This window comes from Syngnathus leptorhynchus, chromosome 3 (assembly GCF_054491065.1).
Source record: "Syngnathus leptorhynchus isolate UIUO chromosome 3, UIUO_Slep, whole genome shotgun sequence".
Classification (NCBI taxonomy): domain Eukaryota; kingdom Metazoa; phylum Chordata; class Actinopteri; order Syngnathiformes; family Syngnathidae; genus Syngnathus; species Syngnathus leptorhynchus.
The window spans coordinates 5,641,790-5,664,980 of NC_141197.1; the positions used below are offsets into that span (position 1 = coordinate 5,641,790).

The following is a 23,191-nucleotide window of genomic DNA, read 5'->3' on the forward strand; positions in this document are numbered from 1 at the left end:
AGCAGCCTTTTGAAGCACTTCATCATGATGGAAGTCAGTGTAACAGGCCGGTAGTCAACATGGGACTGCACTACATCCTGCACCACCTGGACACCCCAGGAACATACGCCAGGATCCTGTTTGTGGATTTCAGCTCGGCGTTCAACACCATCGCTACTGACATCCTCCAACAGAAGCTCATCCAGCTCGCCGTGCCTGCCTCCACCTGTCAGTGGATCACCAGCTTCCTGACCAACAGGAGACAGCGTGTGAGGCTGGGGAGCATCACATCTGGTACCAGAACCACCAGTACTGCATCCCCTCAGGGGTGCGTCCTCTCCCCACTGCTCTTCTCTCTCTACATCAACAATTTCTCCTCAGGTGACTCTCCTGTGAAGCTCCTGAAGTATGCAGACGACACGACTCTCATCGGACTGATCCGGGACGGTGATCAGAGTGCGTACAGACGGGAGGTGGAACGGCTGGTCCACTGGTGCAGCCAAAATCACCTGGAGCAGAACCCGCTCAAGACCGTGGAGATGACAGTGGACTTCAGGCAAGATCCTTCACCACTTTCACCCCTCACTATCCGCAGTATTACTATACTCTCCTCAGACACCTTCAAGTTCCTGGGTACCACAATCTCACGGGACCTGAAATGGACCGGGCACATAGACTCTGTCCGAAAGAAGGCCCAGCAGAGGCTGTACTTCCTGAGACTGCTCAAGAAGTTCAACCTGCCGCAGGAGCTGCTGAAGACCTTCTACACTGCCATCATCCAGTCTGTCCTCTGCACCTCCATCACTGTATGGTTTGGATCGGCCTGCAACGTACAATCAGGACTGCAGAAAAGATCATTGGAATCAACCTCCCATCTATCCAAGACTTGTACCTGGCCAGGACCAGGAAACGTGCAAGCAACATCTCTACAGACCCTTCTCACCCAGGTTACAATCTGTTTGAACTACTCCCCTCCGGACGGCGTTATAGGGCTCTGTACGCCAAAACCAGCAGACACAGAGTCTCAGAGTCATTGCTGTGATATAACATCCTGCTCTCCACACCTTTTTGGATTGTCTACACTGTTTGTACTATGCGTCTTCTCTGCATCCATTGCAGCCTGGTCATCCTGGAAGAGGGACCCTCCCATCTGTGGTCTCTTCTCAAGGTTTCTCACTTCCCCTAGTCGGAGATTTGAGTTTTTCCTTGCCCTCATTGGAGTTTAAGATCAGGGGATGGCTGAGAATATTGTCATTTGTCATTTTCACATGTCCTGAGTGTTGTTAGTCACCTAAATGTTGAACAGAGACTGTGATGTAACGAAGTCAAATTCCTTGTTTGGCACGCTCAATCATGGCGAATAAATTCTTCTTGAATCTTGAAATGAGGTGATTTGAGGTTTCTTAGGCACCGGAATGATGGAGGCAGTCTTGAAGCATGCTGGCACTGTGGCTTGGCCCAGCGAGGTGTTGTAATGTCTGTGATGACACCAGCCAGCTGACCTTCACATTCCCTGAACACCCGCCCAGCTATGTTGTCGGGGCCTGGGGCCTTATGTGGGTTGACTCTCCTCAGAGTCTTCAACACGTCGGCTGAGTCAAGGCAAAGTGCCTCCTCTTCCTGATGGGGAACAGTTTGAACTGCTGGAGTGCTGTTTAGTGCCTCGAACCTCCCAAAGAAATTATTTTGTCCATTTAGGAAGTCAGCAGCAACTTCACCCACCGGAGGGGAGGGTGAGTTGTAGTCTGTAATCGCCGTATGCCTTGCCACATACTCCTGGTGTTGTTGGCGTCGTGGAAAAGATCCAGAATTTTCCAACTGTGTCTCCGCTTCGCTAACCTGATGGCACGGTTCAAGTTGGCTCTCGCTGTCCTCAGTGCCTCCTTGTCGCCAGACATGAAAGCTGAGTTCCGTGCTCGTAGCGTTTGACGTACCGCCTCAGTCATCCAGGGTCGTTGGTTGGCCTGGGTGATGATGTTCGTAGTGGTGCTGACGTCCTCGGTGCGTTTGTTGATGTAGGCTGACACAAGTCATGGCGTACTCATCAATGTTGATCTGGTTGTCATATCTTGCTGCTGACTTGAACATGTCCGAGTCCGAGCACTCAAAGCAGTCCTGGAGTGCCTCCATGGCCCCCTCAGACCACACCCTCACCTGCTTCACTGTGGGTTTTGCTCTGATCAGCAGGGGCCTGTATGCAGGGATTAGCATAACAGATAGGTGGTCTGAAGAGCCGAGGTGGGGGCGGGGGGCTGCTCTGAATGCATCTTTTATATTGGTGTAAACAAAGTCTAGGGTGTTCTCTCCCCGAGTTGGAAAATCCACGTGTTGGTAAAAATGAGGGAGAATAGTCTTCATATTAGCCTGGTTAAAGTCCCCAGCAATGATGAAAACACCCTCTATGTACGTGGATTGCAGATAGAGAACGCTCATGGCCTCTCTAGTACTAGCGCTGGGAGGCACATTCACAGCAGTGATGCTAACAACAGTAAACTCCCTGGGCAGGTAGAAGGGTCTGCAGTTAACAGTCAAAAGCTCAATGTCCAAAGAGCAGAAGCTGGCGACAGATCTAGCACTTTTACACCAGTTGTTGTTGATGTAAACACACAGCCCACCCCCTCGGGATTTACCGCTTAGTTCGATGTTTCTGTCGGCGCGGAATGTAGCGAGCCCCTCCAGGCTAACGCCGTTGTCCGGTATTGATGAGTTCAGCCATGTCTTCATCAGGATGAGAGCGCAGCAGTTTTTAAACTCCCTCTTTGAAGAGACTTCAGGTAGTAGATGGCCTATTTTGTTATCCAGTGAGCGAACGTTGGAGAGGAAGATGGATGGAAGCGGCGGTTTGTAGGGGTTAGCTTTTAGCTTAACCGTTAGCCCACCTCGACAGCCGCGCTTCCGCCGCCAGTCATACCGCCTACGCTTACTCCTCCTCCGGCGCGTGCTGCCCGGCAAGTCCGCTGCATTGTGAGCATCTGGGACTTGTGCCCGAAGCACTCCGAGGCTACGTAAACAGTCTAGGGTAGTTGTGGATAAGAGTCCAAAAACACTTGATGACCGTAACTCCAGCAGGCGCTGGCGATCATATACTAACCTACTGGATGGATAAACTAATGTTTGTGTTGTTTGTAGCGTCCTAGGCGGCATATTTTGTAGAAATGCTCGCAGGTTGTCGAGAGCCATAGCAGCCGCAGCCGACTAGGGCGCCGCCATTTTTCTCTTCAGACTTGTCAGACAAAAGTAGGATGTAGCGGCAACAGAACTGTAACCGTCTGTGATGTTTGCAAACGTCCTGTATGTGGAAAATGTATGGCTAAAATGTGCATCGCCTGCAAAGATAAGGCTGTCTGACATTGGGAACAAGCACAAACATGCAAGTCTGTGACAGAAATGCTTGTGAAAGGACTTTGTTACACTTTGTTACATGGATAACCATACAACCATACTACCATATGCTATAATGTTCAATTGCGTCAATTGACGCATCTAGCTGTTTTAGGTATATTTGTATCTTTCACACAACTAATGTAAATATGTTTTTTTTCTTGTTTTTGGACTAAACATGCTAAATAAATAAAAGTCAGATATTTTCAGATTTTTCCTACAAACGCGTTTTAAGTAGTCATGACGCAAAGTTGTGATGCACGTCAATTGACGCGTCCAGCTGTTCTAGTGTTAACACTAGATGATGAAGATCACATTTCAGATCAATGTACAGTAGGCAGAAATTTAGATATTTCTAAAGTGGTGGCCCCCATTTTTTTTCTCTCCCAGGGAAAAAGGAGCTCTAGATTGATACATATGGAGGCTGAGAAAATCATTTATAAATGTATTTTACAAAACCAACTATAATGTTGGAGAGGTTTTTTATACGTTTGACAGATTTTCCCTCGCCTGGGTGTAGCACCATAAGAAATGGCACAGACTTTGAATTACCCTGATTTCTATCTTTCTTTGGCACAAGAGAAGGTAGAAAAGCAATAGAGAGACTGTTTCCACACTAAGAAGCCATCCCTGTTCGAATGTTTTTTCTAGCCTCTAACTGTATATGAGCTTGCTCAATAGTTACCTCCCAGTGACTGAAAACCATTTGCGGACTGGCTCGCCCACTGGTCTTCTTGCGGATTTCATCTGCAAAACCAAAACTCTCAGCTACAGGCACAACAGCCTTAATGATGAATATTTCTGTTCCTTCCTTCATTTCTTCATGGAGAATGCGGCCTTCTCGTTTTCCAACAACACCGTATACTTTGCCTGCATATGGACGAGAGAAAGGGTAAGACAACAACCAAACATCAAGACAAATCCTCTTACCCAGAACGTCCGCAGTGGTCATTATTTCACAGGTGTACATCGCAGCCATAAGTCTCTGTGGCTGAGCCTGGAAAGCATGGCGGCATGCCTCCTTCATGGCAGCAATCAGCTGGCCTGAAACATGCCCGTAACAGTCTGCAGAGGTAATCTCTTGGTTGTGTTTGGCTTGACTTGGGTGAGTAGGGGTGACTTCCAATGCATCAGTGCTTTCGGGTGGTTTAATAGTACCCAAAGCCTCTTGAAATGAGGCCATTTCCTCAGAGGTATTTTCATGTGTCCAATTCAAAGACTGTACATCCCATCTCTCAATGCAGAAGCAGACCCCCATGAGGGGCTCTTCACACATCGGCCCTGACAGAGATGCTAACTGGAAGCCACTGACAATGCTGTTGTCAAACTCTCGGATATTTTTTGCCTGAGCTCCCTCTTTCCCAGATTTATCTTCTTGGCATAGACACTGCCAGAAAGATGGCCGCTGATAACCCTCCAGCTTGTTCAGCAGAATATTTGGGCCACACCTGAGGCAAAACACAATTCACAAGTTGAAACAGTAGGCAGAAATCTAGATAATTCTAAAGTGGCGGCTTCAGTTTTTATCTTTTTCCTCCTAGGGAAAAAGGGGAGCTAGATTGATACATAAGGGGAATGAGAAAGTGCCTTTGTCCAAAATATAATCAGGCTTTCTTAAAGTGGACAGAAACAATGCGGAAAAGATTTGGATTCTTAAACTGGGACTAAAACAGCAAATACATACCCAGTTAGTATTTATGGCGTACACAACTACAGCATCTACATACATAGGCACATCCATACATATATACGTAATTTATACCGTAATTTTCGGACTATAAACCGAGTTTTTTTTCCATAGTTTGGATGGGGTGGGGGGGCGACTTATACTCAGGAGCGACTTATATTTGATTTTTTTTTCACAAATTTTCAAAATTAAAAAATCCGCGATGGAGTGAAACCGCGATAAAGGAACCGCAATGTAGCAAGGGATTACTGTAATTTGAACTGCAAGTGACGTCAGGAGCACCGCGCGGCGGTTGTTTTCGTAAAGGACAAAGGATTCGATCACGGGATGACGAAGGGGCCCACGTGTGAAGGATTTAATGATTTGGAGTGACACAAGGTTTGAAAAACGTATTTATGTTATAGTTATTTGATATATTTTATTTCGTGTAGCAACTTGTATATGTTTTTATCGTTACAGTTCAGTAGTTGTTGGCTCGTTGAACTCTTGTTTTATTAGTCATTTACCAAACCCACGTCTTTCCTGGTACTTTGTTAACGCTACAATATAGTTATATACTAGATCTCTGCAGCGCACGCGCTGCGTTGTTGACCTAAAGGACGACGAATTTGATCGATGGATTTAATGATTTGGAGTGACACAGATGGTGTGATAATATTGTTCTGATATAAACACACGTCTTTCCTGGTACTTTGTTAACGCTACAATATAGTTTTATACTAGATCTCTGCGGCGCACGCGCGACGTAGTTGACATAAAGGACGAGGAATTTGATCGATGGATTTAATAATTTGGAGTGACACAGATGGTTTGATAATATTGTTGTATTATCGTTCTCAGCTCCTCGTTTGTGTATATGTTACGTTAGCATACCGTATCGTTTAGCCTGTTGTTGCTGGTTCATGTCTGTTCTTGGTGTTGGATTTTGACAAATACATTTACCCCCAAAGTGCGACATACTCCGGTGCGATTTATGTATGTTTACTTTATTGTGCATTTTATGGCTGGTGCGACTTATACTCCGGAGTGACTTATAGTCCGAAAAATACGGTACATACATATATATATATGTATATATATATATATACATGCATATATACATACATACATACACTATACATACATATGGTTGGATTGGGTGGGAAACGTAATTTCGATCTCTTTGTGTGTCTTAACATGTGAAGAAATTGACAATAAAGCGGACTTTGACTTGGACTTTGAATGACTGCTTCAATACATATGATTAGCTTGCCTTCAAATGCAGCCTTGTTTATCATTATATATTTTTTCTTTAATAAATTTGTTCATCAATCAGTGTTCAGTAGCACATTTTAAGTCACGGCTTTATTCTTGTATTTTCTTGAGGTTTTCAAAAATAAATCTCCTGAGAAAAATGTAAAAAATCCTCAAAAGAGCTTGTGTTTAGTGCCTGTCTTGTTCTGCCATGGATTAATACCACACATTCATTTTGAGGCTTTCCCAGCCATTGGTATGTGCCCTCGCGCTGGTCCGCAGGGGCGCGCACATTCAATGCGGCACTGCGCTTGCCAGTAAGTGCTCAGCGCTGCCACCTGTGCCCTTGTTACTGGTTGATTAGGGCAGGTATTTAAACCCCATCAGTCTGCGGTGGTTCATCAGCCTCAATACACGTATGCCTGCCACCTGGTTCTACTATGCCACCCAAGTCACGTTTGCCTGATCTGCTGTGTAGCGCGACGCCTGTTTCCTGATTATCGAAAGCTTGTTTATATGATCGGCTCTGGCCATGAGCTTGCTATGCCCGTTTGCTTCGATGACGCAAGAGCCACGCTCGCTGACTGGCTCGTCAGATTGCCTCATCGTCCTGATCTTTCAGCATTCCAGCCCTCATCTCCTCTAACCTTTCTCCAAATAAAGAGCCTGTATTGCATTTGGTTGTCCTGTCTTGCTCGTGACAGAACAAAGCGCAAATCAGAGATGTTGCTGATGCGAACGAAGTGAAAGAGTGGATACGTAGTGGGAGGCCAAAATAGAGCCTGGTTAGAACTCTTCTTACAGGTCTAAGCCAATCAGTTGCAAGAATACAGATCAACATGTTCCCATTGGTCTCGTGTCTTCTACCGGCTAATAGTGTGCTGTAATCATATGGCCAGACAAAGCCTTGCGCTCCAAGTGACGCCGCAAAAAGCTGTGATGCACCAAAATATCCACAACGTTAAATATTCAACACCTGTGGGGACAGAGCATCCCATTGGAATAATGCCACATTTGAAGTTCACCTGTGCAACTGTTTTTGAGATGACCTTCAGATTTATTTTCCACTGCCTCATTGATGAAGGCTTAGAATCCCATCAATTCTATACAGTTTCAAGCACTCCAGTATCCATGTGTGCGGCATTAAATCATAGGCCTTCTTGTCGTCAATCCAGGCAGTGGAAAGGTTGGTGTTTTTGGTTTTAGATTCTTTGGAGATTGCCCTGTCCACCAGCAGTTGTTATTTGAGACCTCTGGTGATATTGCCCAATAGTCGTTTCTTGGTTGGTAGTTTGAGGGAGTGGTTCCCTTCTAGGGGTCCTTCATGTCAAGTCAAAAGTCAAAGTCTGCTTTATTGTCAATTTCTTCACATGTTAAGACACACAAAGAGATCGAAATTACATTTCCCACCCTCCCACGGTGACTAAACATTACACAACACATACAAGCAAATAGCACACAGAGTAAAAACAAATAGACAAGAGCGATGAATAAGTAATAAGCAAATAAGCCAATAAATAAACTATAAATAAATAAATAAATAAATAAATAGACAAATAAGAGAGGAGCAAAATGGAGCAAGCGTGCATACAGCAGACAGCCACAATATAGCGCAAAAGAACAGGACGTTATGCAGCCGAGGGTGGAGAGAATTCAGGATCCTGACAGCTTGGAGTGTGAAGCTGTTGGTGAGTCTGGTGGTGCAGGCGCGCAGGCATCTGTACCTCTTCCCAGAGGGCAGAACATCATACAAATAGTGAGCAGGGTGACTCACATCACACACAATCGCGGTCGCCTTGCGGGAGAGACGGGAGGTGTAAATGTCCTTCAGGGAGGGGAGTGAAACCCCAATGATCTTACTAGCCGTGTTCACTATGTGCTGCAGGGCCTTCATGTTGTATTCAGTGCAGCTACCACCCCACACAGCGATACAACTGGAGAGGACGCTCTCAATGGTGCCACGGTAAAATGTGGTCATGATGGCAGGAGGAGCAGTTGCTCGCCTGAGTTTCCGCAGAAAGTACAGGCGGCGCTGAACTTTCTTCGCCAGCGACGCAGTGTTGGTGGTCCAGGAGAGGTCCTCACTGATGTGCACGCCGAGGAATCTCGTGCTGCTCACCCTCTCCACCACAGCACCGTCGATGGTCAGCGGCAGGTGTTGGGTGTGACCCTTCCGGAAGTCAACAACAATCTTCTTGTTCTTGCTGACGTTCAGCTGGAGGTTGTTGTCCCTGCACCACATGGCCAGAAGGTCGATCTCCGACTTGTATTGAGTCTCGTTGCCCCTGGTGATCAGACCCACCACAGTCGTGTCGTCGGCATATTTCAGCACGCGGTTGCTGCTGTAGGTTGCAGTGCAGTCATGCGTCAGCAGGGTGAAGAGCAGCGGACTGAGCACGCAGCCTTGAGGGGCCCCCGTGCTCAGCGTGATGCTGCCGGAGACATTGTCGCCAACACGCACTACCTGAGGCCTCTGACAGAGGAAGTCCAGTAGCCAGTTGCAAAGGTAGGTACTGAGGCCAAGCTTGTCGAGTTTGCAGATGAGACGCTGTGGAACAATGGTGTTGAATGCAGAAGTGAAGTCCACAAACAGCAATCTCACATACGAGTCTCTGTTCTCCAGGTGGGTGAGGGCAGAGTGGAGGGCAGAGCAGACGGCATCCTCAGAGGACCGATTGGCTCGGTACGCAAACTGGAAGGGGTCTATGGTAGGGGGAAGAACAGATCTGACGTGCGCCATGACAAGCCGCTCAAAGCACTCATTGACAATGGGTGTCAGTGCCACCGGGTGGTAGTCATTGAAGCAGGAAGGAGCAGGATTTTTCGGCACAGGTATGATGGTGGCAGCCTTGAAACATGACGGAACGATGGCCTGCTGCAGGGAAATGTTAAAGATGTCCGTGAAGACATCCATCAGCTCCTCAGCGCAGTCCTTCAGCGCTCGACCTGGGATGTTGTCCGGGCCCGCCGCCCTACAGGTTTTGATAGCGGCAAGCGTCCTCCTCACGCTAACGGCAGAGAGTCAAGTCAAGTTTATTTGTATAGCCCTAAATCACAAGCAGTCTCAGAGAGGCACAGGGGCTGCTCGTTCGGAGGGGGAAGGGTCTTCAGTGGGCAAGTGCTGTTCTGAGCGTCGAAGCGAGCAAAGAAGCGGTTCAGTTCGTTGAGCAGAGGGACGTCGCCATCACAGCTCTGTGGCGCGGGCTTGTAGTCCGTGATGGACTGAATGCCTTGCCACAGGCTCCGCGCATTCCTGCTGTCTTTGAAGTGGGCGGTAATCCTGCAAGAGAATGCCTTTTTCGCTTCCTTGATGCCCCGGGACAGGTTCGCCCTAGCCGATCTCACGCCCGCTTCATCCCCAGCCCGGAGGCTTTGTCTCTGGCCCTCAGCAGCCCGAGGACAGCCCCTGTCAGCCATGGCTTCCAGTTAGACCGAGTGACGATGTATTTTGTGAGGGTCACATCATCAATGCACTTCGCGATGTAAGAGGTCACAGTATACTCCTCAATGTCCGTCTGATTGTTGCAAGTGGCCGCCTGCTTAAACATTTCCCAGTCTGTAGTGCCAAAGCAGTCTCGAAGAGCATCAGAGGCCCCCTCAGGCCACACTCTAACTCGCTTGCGAACCGACCTGGAAGCTCTCACTCTTTGTCTGTACGCAGGCATAAGCATAACAGTGGTGTGGTCAGAAAGTCCAATGTGGGGGAGGAGGGTGGCCTTGAAAGTTCCTTTATGTGCAGTGTAGACCTGGTCCAGGAAGCTTTCACCACGTGTTGGAAAATTAACATGCTGGTGAAGCTTTGGAAAGACAGACTTCAGGTCAGCATAATTAAAATCCCCAGCGAAGATGGTGAAACCGTCAGGGTGCGCCGTCTGCTGATCACTGACAGCCTGGTACAGTTCACTAAGGGCCGTGATCCTGTCGTTTCCAACATTGGAAGGCGGGATGTAGACCGCGACAAGCAGAATCGCAGTAAATTCCCTTGGCAGGTAAAAAGGACGGCACTTAATGATCACAAACTCCGCCAGTGGCGAGCAGTGCCTGCGTACAACTACAGAGTCCCGGCACCATTCATCACGGATGTAGACACAGATTCCTCCTCCACGTGATTTTCCCCCTTTTACAATGGCCCGGTCCGCTCGATAGCACGCTAGCTGCTCCAGTTGCACAGCAGAGTCCGGAATGTTGACATTCAACCAAGTCTCAGTGAACACTGAGTTCACAGCATCGTCACTCGGTAACACAGCAGTTACTCACTGTCCGGTTCGTAGATCTCAGCAGTCGAATGTAATCCATTTTGTTGTCCAGCGACCGAACGTTCCCCAGAAGAATGGAAGGCACGGCCGGGCGAGTTGGGTTCGCCGCTAGCCTGGCCCGGACGCCTCCACGCTTGCCCCTCTTCTGCCTCCTCGCACACCGCTTCCGACGCTTTCTATCCGGGGAAGGAGTAGCAGACGAGTCTGGCGTTTCAGGCCGGAGTAGTCCTAGTGCCTTTAATGTCTCTATTTCAAAGTTCAGAACGCCGCAAAACTTGCTTTCGCCGATGTCAAGCAGAACTTGCCCGATGTACTTGTAGCACGACGCGATAAGATCAGACGAACACGTAAAACTGTCGGACAAACACTTATTAAATGAACAAAACACCGAAAGGTTGGGACAGAGAGAGGACACTGCGTGTGCACGCGCCGCCAGCTTGAAATATAGACTGTCTGACTTTGTGTTAGCCATTTTGGGTGGGTCCCTGATGTTAGGAACTGGTTCATTTGCTCTGCCAGGTATTCTTGGAGAGGTTAGCTCCTTTAGCCAGTAGGCATGAATCATGTCGGACACTGGAGCTCCCCAGCGTTTCATCTTTGACACTCTTTCTTGGATATCTGCCACTATTATGGTTCGTGTTCTGGGATGTTTTTGTGGTCTGTATTGTGTGACCATTCCTTCTCCCTGATGCTCTTCCAGTATTGATATATTTCAGCCTTGGGCAGGTCTTCAGTCTTCCTACCATGCTCACAGTTGTTGAATTAAACAACTCTGCAAGGAAGAGTGGGCCAAAATATCTCTACAGAGATCTAAAAGAATCAATGCCAGTTAAATACCAAATCAGTTATTAGGAGTACATTTTCACAGAGGGCCAGGAAGCATTAAATATTTTCTTTGCTTTAAGAAAATTAAAAACTTTATTTTGTATTTGCATGTACACACGTGTTCACAGCTTCTTGTGAAGTTTATATTTGTTTGACGAGAATAAACATTTAAATTGTGAAACTAAAGTTAAGAATTTAAGAAGTTTTTTCACAGGACTCAATTGCAAGAGGCAAAAAATCCTCAAAATACTTACTAAAGCCAACAAGCATAAGCAAGCATGTTTTATCACTATGGCGTCTGTTTAAAAAAACAAAACAAAAAAAGTCAGTTCCAAACCTGCGAGGTCCAAAGGCCCAGATATGCTCCACAGCATCCCTCCACTTCCTTCCTTGGAGTTTGCTTTCCAGTTGGGCCTTGAGGTCAGTAATGGCTTCCAAGGTCCTAACACTAACGTCTAGCTTTCTACCTTCCCTCAAGGTCATATTGACTTGTTCTAGAGTTCGAATTAGCGCTGAGCTGTTCTCCAGAAGACAAGTCACCTCTGAAAGAAAAGATTTATGTCGGCACTGTATAAAAAGTAAAGTATTATAAAAGTAAGTAACACCTCTGTAGCAATTTTATCCCCTTAAAAAAAATCTGTCAGAATGGACAGAATTCGCCTCATTAAAAATGATTAGCTCAATATGTTATGAAGAGTTTTTATAGCTCAGGGAGATAACTTTGCATAGCCCTGAGAGATGTGGAGCAATTTGATTCTTAGCTGCTAAACAACTCAATGTAAACAAAACTATCAACACATTCAACACATTTACAAACCTCAATTCCAATTGAATTTGGAATATTGTGTGAAACCACCGTAAATAAAAACAGATTACAATGATTTGCAAATAGTTTTTAACCCATTTGATACATTAAAAAGACTAAACTGAATGAACTTAACTGATGTTATTTTCTTTGCAAATATTCATTCATTTTTAGCTTGATCCCTGTGCAATATATTCTTTAAAAAAGCTAGAATGGGGAAAAAAAGACTGGGATTTAAGAAGTCGCGCAGTGTCTGCTTTATTTACATTCTACATGACGTCTCAACTTCATTGGAATTGAGTTTTGTATATGGCTACTAAAATACAAATATTATCTATCCAAATGTTGCGCTTTACTCTGATTTTGCTCACTGGTCATAAACAGAAATATATTGAGAAATTTGAGTCATCACTGAAGCTGAAATTCAGAGTACATGGAGAAACCCCGACATATGTGCCAACTATGTTGGAAACCCTAGAACCCAGGTAGAAAGTAGACGCAAACATTAGACAGTAGGGTTGGGAAGATTCACCGTTATGCATTAGAAAATCGATACGACCTGTAAGATGAAGTTGGATTGTATCGTATCGCACTGGATCGCATTGTTTCAAAATTAAATCGTACTATATCGCACCGTATCACAGGAGATGGGAGAATCGTATCGCATCTTATCATTGGCAATTCCATGAATCGTGAATGCATCGAATCGTTGGCAGTGTTTTGAGATGTGTATCGTATCGCTTTGATGGTGAAGATTCCCATCCCTAGTATACACACTGTACTAGAGTTGGGACGATATCACCGATATGCATCGGAAAATCGATATGACCTGTAAGATGCAGTTGCATCGTATCGCACTGGATCGTCTTGTTTTAAAATTAAATCGTACTGTATCGCACAGTATCGCAGGAGATGGGAGAACCGTATCGCATCTTATCATTGGCAATACCATGAATCGTGAATGCATCGAATCGTTGGCAGTGTATCGAGATGTGTATCGCATCGCTTTGATGGTGAAGATTCCCATCCCTATTAGACACACATTAGACACATGATAAATAATATTTGTGAGCTTTGACATGGTGCAAGCTGAACACAGAGATGGAGTCTGAACTCCTGACAGGACTACAACTTGAGCATACTCTATGTTGAATAAACTATAGTGCCTTTTTTAATGAAGATTAGTGAGGGATATGGAGGGTCAATAATTGGTGTGTGTTTAGGTCTTACCCTGAGGCAAGGGGATTGCACGAACGCTGACAGTGGCCAGTTTATTTGGAGTGGTTAGTGTGACCAAACCATTGCTGTCAACATGAAGAGTCTCAGTAGCACGATCATGAGAAACTTCATCTTTTACCTAACAAACATGTACATGAAAACACATCTGATTATTTTCACTTGTCGAATGCCGTATTCTCCATAATACTGATATCACACCTGGATTGTTATTTGCATCAATAAAAAATCTAAATCTGCCAATCAGGAAATATATTCATGAACTGGAATAGCATTACAACATTTCTGTTTCACATAAAAAAATGTTTTCAAGTGCACAACTGAAATGAAAATTAAAGCAGAATGTAGTCTAAATTGTAATTGTGATAAAATAATTTGGAGAAACGAGAGCCATAGCTTCCTGTAGATTTGAATCAGATGAGAGCCTACCACCTTCAATTTTATTGAAACACATTTTAGAAATGGTTCCAATTGTAAACGTTACACTGTTAAAAAACAACCACAGATTGATGTAACTATCAGTTTTCAAAACAAGTCACTTCTTACTCAGATTGATTGCGTGGGTTGCGTTCTCACAAATGCCTGCAAAAGTCAAATCCGTGAAGTAGGGGTTGTCTTGAATTGTTTTGTTTTTTTTCAATTTCTTTTTTTTAGGGTATGGCTGAGAATATTGTCATTTTCACATGTCCTGAGTGTTGTTAGTCACCTAAATGTTGAACAGAAACTGTGATGTAACGAAGTCAAATTCCTTGTTTGGCATGCTCAAACATGGCGAATAAATTCTTCTTGAATCTTGAACCTTCTACACTTTTACATCCAACTGCAACATGGTTACTTTCATTCTAAATACTTTAACTATTAACATACAAAATGAATAATAAATACTACAGCTGCAACAACAAATCGATAAATCAATGAAAACAAAACTATTTTTAAAAGTGCTGCAACATATTAGGTTACGTCAGGCACGTTCTCAGTTCGTTTTTATGGGTCATGTAACATTAGCATCCCGTACAATTCATCCTGTTGTTAGTGCTGTTGAGTACAAGAACAGACATGAATAGCCAACAACAGGCTGGGTGAACGGTACAGTATGCTAACGTGTACATAAACACAAATGAGGAATTTAGAATGTGCCTGATGTAACATATTAAGAGTTATGCAAATATCTTCATGTCTGTTCTTGGTGTTGGATTTTGTCAAATAAAGTTCCCCCAAAATTGCAACTTGTACTCCAGTGCGACTTGAGTATGTTTTTTTTCTTCTTTATTATGCATTTTGTGGCTGGTGCGATTTATACTCCAGTGCATATCATAGATTAAATCAAAACTTCATTTAAAAAACGAAACTTGAACCAAAACGTGGATATGGTAAACCATTACACCTCTACCATGGTGTAAATAAAAGCATATAAGCTATATAGTAAGAGCACTCGATAAGCTTTCGCGATTTTTGAGCGGTAAAATAAATAAATGGAGAAAAAGCATGATATGGTGACAAAAAAAAAAATCTGTGATACAGCGACGCTGTGAAAGGTGAACTGCGATACAGCAAGGAACACTGAAGTTTAAATAAAACAAAAAATCATGTTTTCTAATGGCCAGGTACCAAATTAGCCATGGCTCAGATGGTGTGGAATACCAGAGTTCACCCACCTGGTGAATGACAGCCACTTTTTGCTGCTTGCCAAGATCTTCATTCACCATATCTACTTTGGGAGGGCGCACCACTGTCTCTCGGAATGGGATGATGGGCTTGGATGCGCTGATCTCAATTTTAGCGAACCTTTGAAAAACAAGTTAAAATCATTTTGCTATACAGTACACACTCATTAATTTTTTTATTTTCTTTTGTTCGATTGGATTTAATTTTCTCCCCTGTTATTTTATTCTTATTTTGTCTTTCTCCAGTGTCACCTCATGGGAGACTGCCACCAGGTACATATGCTGGGTCTGACTGTGGGGATGACAAGCTGCAGAACAACTGAGCGCCGGGCACTCTTCTTGATGTACTTGTAAATGTGCTGAAAAATGCACCCGTGTGGTACTTTTTAAAATGTAGACAAGGCCTTTGTAAAGCACTTTGAGCACCATATGATGGGTCATGCGGTTCGACCGGACATTGACATGAAATTCCTGACGGCCACCATGCCCGATCCCACAGCATCTTCTGATCGAAATATGACCGGGAAAAGACACTGAGGAAAAGACACTGAGACACAAATGGAAAGGAAATAACATTTCATGAGATATGAAGCATTTTTTGTGTTGGCATTTTTATCCCTCACAGCTGACATGAAGAGCTAAGATACACTGCCTAATATTGATCTTCTATACAAAAGCTGCCCTGACGTCAAAATGATGCAATGCCACCATCTACCGTGATCTGTTAGTCATGGGAGTGGTTTACAAACCTCAATTTCACAGACAAACTGGGCAAGATTTTTTTACACGCGTCTTTCTCAAGGACACCTCAACAGGAAAAGTTAGAAATCAGACTAGCAACCTGGTTGCCCTTTTCATGTTTGTTTTCAGCCGTGACCCTTTGGCCCTCCAGGACCTACTTGAAAAATAATTTTCAGAAACAGATTCATGGAAAGACCACAGCTATGTCAATTATTATCAATTTCATCCATGCCAGAAAACAGTACTTTCTGATCACACTGACAGAGTCCCTTACTGACCGGTCTTTGAGGTCATCCAGGCAGCGTTGGAGATGAACCTCTCCAGCAGTGATCAAAACATGTTCTCCTGTCTCCTGGATTAGGACTTCAGCACAGGGGTCTGCTTGGTTCAACAGACGCATCCCACGCACCAGTTTTGGCATCTCACCTGATGCATAACTGGAAATTAATAATTATTTACATATTTCTTAATGCACCAAAAAAATACTAGATACCTGGGTGTTTTGGTTCTATGGCAACTCGTACAATGGGTGACGCCTCAATGTTGAGTGGAGTGAAGGGTGGGCAAGCAGGAGTGGTGGAAATCGTCGCTGACTTCAAAATGAAGTCTTCTAGACCTCTGATGCCTATAAAAGCATAGTACTTGCAATAACAAACAAATATTGTGAAATGAACACACAGAGGGAAAATATATAATCAGTGATCAATCTGCCATCATAATTTCCCTAAAGGGTTTAAAAAGACTTTCTTTGTACATTTTTGGTAGACTGATGCAAGACTGGCGCAAGGCCTTCAATGTAAAGCTTAAAGGAGCCATATGATGCTAAATCAACTTTTAGCCATGTTAAAATGTCCCCGATGATCACGTGATGTTGTAGAGGCGGGTCAACCAGGAGAGCTCCACAACATCCAGAGCCTTAAGGAACTCTGGGCGGATCTCATCAAACTGACTTCAACCCCAAAGATAGGAAAGGCTCTGTTTCCTCAAGGGAAGGCGTGTCGGTGGAATTGAAGAGATCTTTGAAATATCCTCCCCACTGATTCACCATGTCCTGAGTTGAGGTCAGCAACAACCTGTCTCCACAATACACAGTGTTAACAGTGCACCGCTTCCCCCTTCTCAGGCGTCAGATGGTGGACCATAATTTCCTTGAAAGAGTCCATGGCTTCTACGAACTCCTCCCACAGGTTTTTGCTTCAGCAAACACCGAAGTTGCATTACGCTTGCCCAGCTGGTATCCGTCAATCGCCTTCAGAGTCCCAGAGGCCAAAAATGGCCGATAGGATTCTTTTTTTTTTTTTTTTTCAGTTAGACTGCATCAGGACACTGGCGGGTTTGGGGATGGCTGCCACAACAGCCATATTTATTACACAGCATCAATCCGTACGTCCATCCATCAATCCATACATCCATCTGTTTTGTTAGAGCAATTATCAATTATAACTATAACAGAGGCACGTTCCGCGCTACCAACGTGTATTTGAACACCATTCTACCGTCACTGCCATGACGGACTGGGAAATGTTTAAGCGGGCGGCCACTTGCAACAATCGGACAGACATTGAGGAGTATGCTGACTCTGTGACCTCGTACATCGCAAAGTGCATTGATGATGTGACCCTCACTAAGTACGTCGTCACTCGGACTAACTGGAAGCCATGGCTGACAGGGGCTGTCCTCGGGCTGCTGAGGGCCAAAGACAAAGCCTACAGGGTTAGGGATGTAGCGGGCGTGAGATCAGCAAGGGCGAAACTGTCCCGGGGCATCAAGGATGCGAAAAAGGCGTTCTCTTCCAAGATTACTGCCCACTTCAAAGACAGCATGGATGCTTGGGGCCTGTGGCGAGGCATACAGCCCATCACGGACTACAAGCCCGCGGAGCTGTGAGGGCGACGTCCCTCTGCTCAACGAACTGAACCGCTTCTTTGCTCGCTTCGACGCTCAGAACGACACTTGCCTGCTGAAGACCCCTTCCCCTCCAGACGAGCAGCCCCTGTGCCTCTCTGCCGTTAGCGTGAGGAGGGCGCTTGCTGCTATCAACACCCGTAAGGCGGCGGGCCCGGACAACATCCCGGGACGGGCGCTGAAGGACTGCGCTGAGGAGCTGATGGATGTCTTCACAGACATCTTTAGCAGGCCATCGTCCCGTCATGCTTCAAGGCTGCCACCATCATACCTGAGCCGAAAAATCCTGCTCCTTCCTGCTTCAATGACTACCGCCCTGTGGCACTGACCCCCATCGTCATAAAGTGCTTTGAGCGGATTGTCTTGGCGCAGGTCAGATCTGTTCTTCCCCCCACCGTTGACCTCTTCCAATTTGCGTTCCGACCCAATCGGTCCTCTGAGGATGCCGTCTACTCTGCCCTCACCCACCTGGAGGACAGGGACTCATATGTGAGATTACTGTTTGTGGACTTCAGTTCTGCATTCAACACCATTGTTCCACAGCGTCTCATTTGGAAGCTCGGCAAGCTGGGCCTCAGTACCTCCCTTTGCAACTGGCTACTGGACTTCCTCTGTCAGAGGCCTCAAGTAGTCCGTGTGTGCGACAATGTCTCCGGCTGCATCACGCTGAGCACGGGGGCCCCTCAAGGCTGCGTGCTCAGTCCGCTGCTCTTCACCCAGCTGACGCATGACTGCACTGCGACCTACAGCAGCAACCGTGTGCTGAAATATGCAGACGACACGACTGTGGTGGGTCTGATCACCGGTGGCGACGAGACCCACTACAGATCAGAGGTCGACCTTTTGGCCGCGTGGTGCAGGGACAACAACCTTCTGCTGAACGTCAACAAGACCAAGGAGATTATCATTGACTTCCTGAAGGGTCACACCCACCACCTGCCGCTGACCGTCGACGGTGCTGTGGTGGAGAGAGTGAGCAGCACCAGATTCCTGGGGGTGCACATCAGTGAGGACCTCTCCTGGACCACCAACGCTGCCTCGCTGGCGAGGAAATCTCAGCGCCGCCTGTACTTTCTGCGAAAACTCAGGCGAGCGAGTGCTCCTTCCGCCATCATGACCACATTCTACCGTGGCACCGTTGAGAGCGTCCTCTCCAGTTGTATTGCTGTGTGGTGGCTGCTCTGAGTACAACATGAAGGCCCTGCAGCGCATAGTGAACACTGCCAGTAAAATCATCGGGGCTCCACTCCCCTTCCTCAAGGACGTTTACGCCTCCCGTCTCACCCGCAAGGCGGCCGCGATTGTGTTTGATGTGAGTCACCCCGCTCTTTGTTTGAACTTCTGCCCTCTGAGAAGAGGTACAGATGCCTGCGCTCCTCCACCACCAGACTCAGAAACAGCTTCGTACTCCAAGCTGTCAGGATCCTGAATTCCCTCCCCCCTCGGCTGCATGACGTCCTGTTCTTTTGCGCTGTGATCTGGCTGTCTGTTATTAGCACGCTTGCTCCATTTTGCTGCTCTTATTTGTCTATTTATTTATTTATTGTTTATTTATTTGGGTTATTTGCTTATTACTTATTCGTTGCTCTTGTCTGTTCGTTTTTACTATTTTGTGCTATTTGATTGTAAGTGTTGTGTACTGTGTCTAGTCACCGTGGGACGGTGGGAAACGTAATTTCGATCTCTGTGTGTCTTAACGTGAAGAAATTGACAATAAAGCGGACTTTGACTTTGACTATAAACCTGCAAAGCAGCGCATTCGCGAAAGGTATAGCGCAAAGTGGCGAAGGATTGCTGTACTTAATTATGCACACTCGGACATATTTGCGATATTCTGTATTATAATTGTCTACTGTACCAAGCACATTGCCGGAGGGCACCTCTTCTAGCGCTTCCAGTTCTCTGCCCATGAGCAGGTAGAGGTTTTCAATGGAACAACAGGACAGATGAGGCACCTCAAGTAAACTGTCAGAAGGACTGCAATGCTCAGGCAGCTGGCAGGCACAAAAGAAGGAACAAGTCAATAAACATGAGATGTCAAGCTGTGCCAAGAAGTCCTGCGCTATAATTGCTCTCTCGCTCGCTCTCGCTCTCTCGCTCGCTCTCACTCGCTCTCTCTCGCTCTCTCTCACTCTCTCTCACTCTCGCTCTCGCTCGCTCTCTCGCTCGCTCTCACTCGCTCTGTCACTCGCTCTTTCTGTCACTCGCTCTCTCTCGCTCTCTCTCACTTGCTCTCGAGCTCGTACTCTCGGGTTTTGCTCTCACTCACGCTCTCTAACACTGTGTCTCTCGTTCTCTCACTGTCTCATATGCTCACTTTCTCACTTTATCTCTGGAATGGATGGAGGGATGGAGGAAGGGAGGAATGGCTGAACGGAAGGATGGAGGGAGGAAAGAGGGATGGAGCAAGGGAGAGATAGATGAAGTGAGGGATGATATAGGGATGAAGGGAGTGATAGATGAAGGGATAGAGGGATGAAGCGAGGGATAGCTAGAGGGATGAAGCGGGGGATAGCTAGATGAAGGGATAGAGGGATGAAGGGAGGGATAGATGAAGGGATAAAGTGAGTGGTAAATGAAAGGTAAGCGGGACAGAAGGATAGATGAAGAGACGAAGAGAAAGAGGATTGGAGCGACAGAAAGAGAGAGAGGGAAATAAATAACGAGAATACCTCTAAAAAATAGAGAGAAACCCCCAAAACATGCTTGGTAGGCCGATTGAGCACTCCAAATTACCCCTAGGTGTGAGTGCAAGTGTGGATGGTTGTTTGTCTCTGTGTGGCCTGCGATTGGCTGGCAACCAGTTTAGGGTGTCCCCCGTCTGCTGCCCGATGACGCTGGGATAGGCTCCAGCACGCCCGCGACCCCCATGGGGACAAAGCGGTTCAGAAAATGGATGGATGGATGGATGAATAGAGAGAAAGACAAAGAGGGACAGACTTTCTGACAAAGAGATAAAGCGATAAGAGAGCGAGCCAGAGAGAGACAGACAGGGAGACAGACAGAGAAACAGAAGGATTTACCATGCTTAGGCCCTGGGCAGGATCATACTTTGGTCCGAGTATGAATATTCTTTGTCCTTTTTTCACCACCCCGCTGTATACCCTGGCAAATGCTATGAAGGTCTCTCTTTGCTCCTCCGCCTTAGACTCTTTTAGCCCTTCAGCCATCTCATCACCTAAAAAATTAGAAAACACATACCGCTTTTTGCGCACGATAAGGCATATCGGATTATAAGGCGCACCTTCAATGAATGGCCCATTTTAAAACTTTGTCGATATATAAGGCGCACCGGATTATAAGGTGCATAGAATGGCCGCTACAGTAGAGACTGAAGGTTACGTTATGCATTAATTAGATGGAGCTGCACTAAAGGGAATGTCAACAAAACAGTCAGATAGATCAGTAAACTTTATTAACCAGCATAGTTTAAGGTATAACAGTAAACTTTATTAACCAGCATAGTTTAAGGTATAACATGTAGTGCAACATTCATATCACATAGTGGAGGGGAACTTTTCCTCGATTCAATAAACACGTAAAAACAGTGTGATACTGTTACGGTAAATCAAACGTTAATGCAATCACAATATAGGTACACTCGAAATAGCGAAAACAATAACAATATATGAATAACTCAACGTTGCTCAAACGTTAATGCAATCACAATATAGTAACACTCGAAATTGAGAAAACAATAACAATATATAAATAACTCAACTTTGCTCAAACGTTAATGCAATCACAATATAGTAACATTCGAAATAGTGAAAACAATAACATAAATAACTCAACGTTGCTCAAACGTTAATGCAATCACAATATAGTAATACTCGGAATAGTGAAAACAATAACAATATATAAATAACTCAACGTTGCTTAAACATTAATATCACACAACACACAAAATAAACACGTAAAGCTTACTTTAACAAATTAGCCCTCATCCACGAATCCCTTGAATTATTCTTCTTCAGTGTCCGAATTAAACAGTTGGGCGGATACGGCATCCAACATGCACGGCCGGCTCCGTCTTTTCGAAGTCGTCATTGATCGAGTCAGTGTCGCTGCTGCTGTCTAGCAGTTCAGTGACAATTCCTGCCTTCCTGAAAGCTCGGATAACAGTTGAGACAGATATATCATCCCATGCATTTACAATCCACTGGCAGATAGCGGCGTATGTCGTCCGGCGCTGTCTCCCTGTCTTGGTGAACGTGTGTTCGCCTTCTGTCATCCACCACTCCCACGCAGTTCGCATCCTAGCTTTGAATGCCGTGTTGACACTAAATATCTAGCGCATGGAGTTCTTTAGTTAATCCACCCAGAATGACGGCAAGTGTTGAATTAGTGTGCTTCACTTGTTTTTTGACACCATCTGTGATATGGGCGCGCATGGAGTCATAGATCAACAGGGACGGAGCTGTGTGAAAAAGCCACCTGGTCTCTTCACGTAAATTTCTCTCAACCACTCGCTCATCTTTTCTTCATCTATCCATCCCTTCGAGTTGGCTTTGATGACAACGCCGGATGGAAAGTTTTTTTTTTTGCAAGGTATTTCTCTTGAAAATAATCATGGGGGGAAGTTTCTGTCCATTAGTCAGGCAAGCGAGAACTACCGTGAAGGCTAACTTTTCATTCCCTGTGGTGCGAACATTTACCGTACGTGCTCCCGTTTTATCCACAGTGCGGTTCACAGGAATATCAAAGGTGAGTGGAACTTCGTCCATGATGTGCTCTGGTGTTTTTTTTTTTCAGTAATCTTGTTGTTGCAATATCAACATTAATATTGATGTTAATATTGTACATCATAAAGTGGCCAGCTTTTCTTGGTAGTCTTTTGGCAGTTGCTGTGAAACAGTAGTTTGTGTGCGGATGGAGAGATTATGTCTTTTCATAAAGCGAAAGCACCAAGAAGTACAGCCTTTAAAGTCATTAATGTCAAGTTCGCTTGCTAGCGCTATTGCGTTAATTCAAATAGTAATTGTACTGACACTTCTACTTGCTGCTCTTTGTTCAACAACCCACTGTTCGAGTTTGTCCTCCACATTTCTTCTTGACTTGGCGGAGCTCATCTTGTTGCTTGCTCCACTTCCGCACCATTGACTCGTTAATGTTAAATTTTCTCGCTGCTGCTCTATTCTGACTGACTGCATTGAGTCTAAACTCTGCGTCTTAGGCATGTCTCTTAACAGGAGCCATTTTGGGGTCTTTACATAAAAAACTAATGGAAATGAAATATATATATATTAGTATGTATATCCCAGCATGCACCGCGCGCTTCTTCTTCTACGGAAGAAAATGAAGTCGGCGGCTGCTTGCCGTAGTTGCTAGACCCGTAGTGCAGAGGTGTCCAAACTTTTTGCAAAGTGCGCCAGATTTGGTTTGATGAAAATGTATAAGGGCCGACCATTCGCTCAGACATTCTTTGAACCATTACCATTGTGAATGAGCTTGTAAATATGTAACTGTATCCTTTACT

The 23,191-nt window shown here is 45.4% G+C and overlaps 1 protein-coding gene across 2 annotated transcripts in view; it reads right to left on the bottom strand.

The window, feature by feature from the left end:
- The window catches only part of efl1 (elongation factor like GTPase 1), an 88,854-nt gene that overhangs the window by 9,006 nt on the left and 56,657 nt on the right, over positions 1–23,191 (bottom strand). For both annotated transcript variants that reach the window (XM_085908540.1, XM_085908539.1), the window contains 9 exons: positions 20,736–20,890; positions 19,571–19,706; positions 16,301–16,432; positions 16,086–16,233; positions 15,058–15,187; positions 13,397–13,523; positions 11,699–11,903; positions 4,291–4,808; positions 4,046–4,230 (listed from right to left, as the gene is read on the bottom strand). In XM_085908540.1, coding sequence (XP_085764666.1) covers positions 4,046–4,230; positions 4,291–4,808; positions 11,699–11,903; positions 13,397–13,523; positions 15,058–15,187; positions 16,086–16,233; positions 16,301–16,432; positions 19,571–19,706; positions 20,736–20,890 — 1,736 coding nt within the window. The remainder of the gene's footprint in view (positions 1–4,045; positions 4,231–4,290; positions 4,809–11,698; positions 11,904–13,396; positions 13,524–15,057; positions 15,188–16,085; positions 16,234–16,300; positions 16,433–19,570; positions 19,707–20,735; positions 20,891–23,191) is intronic.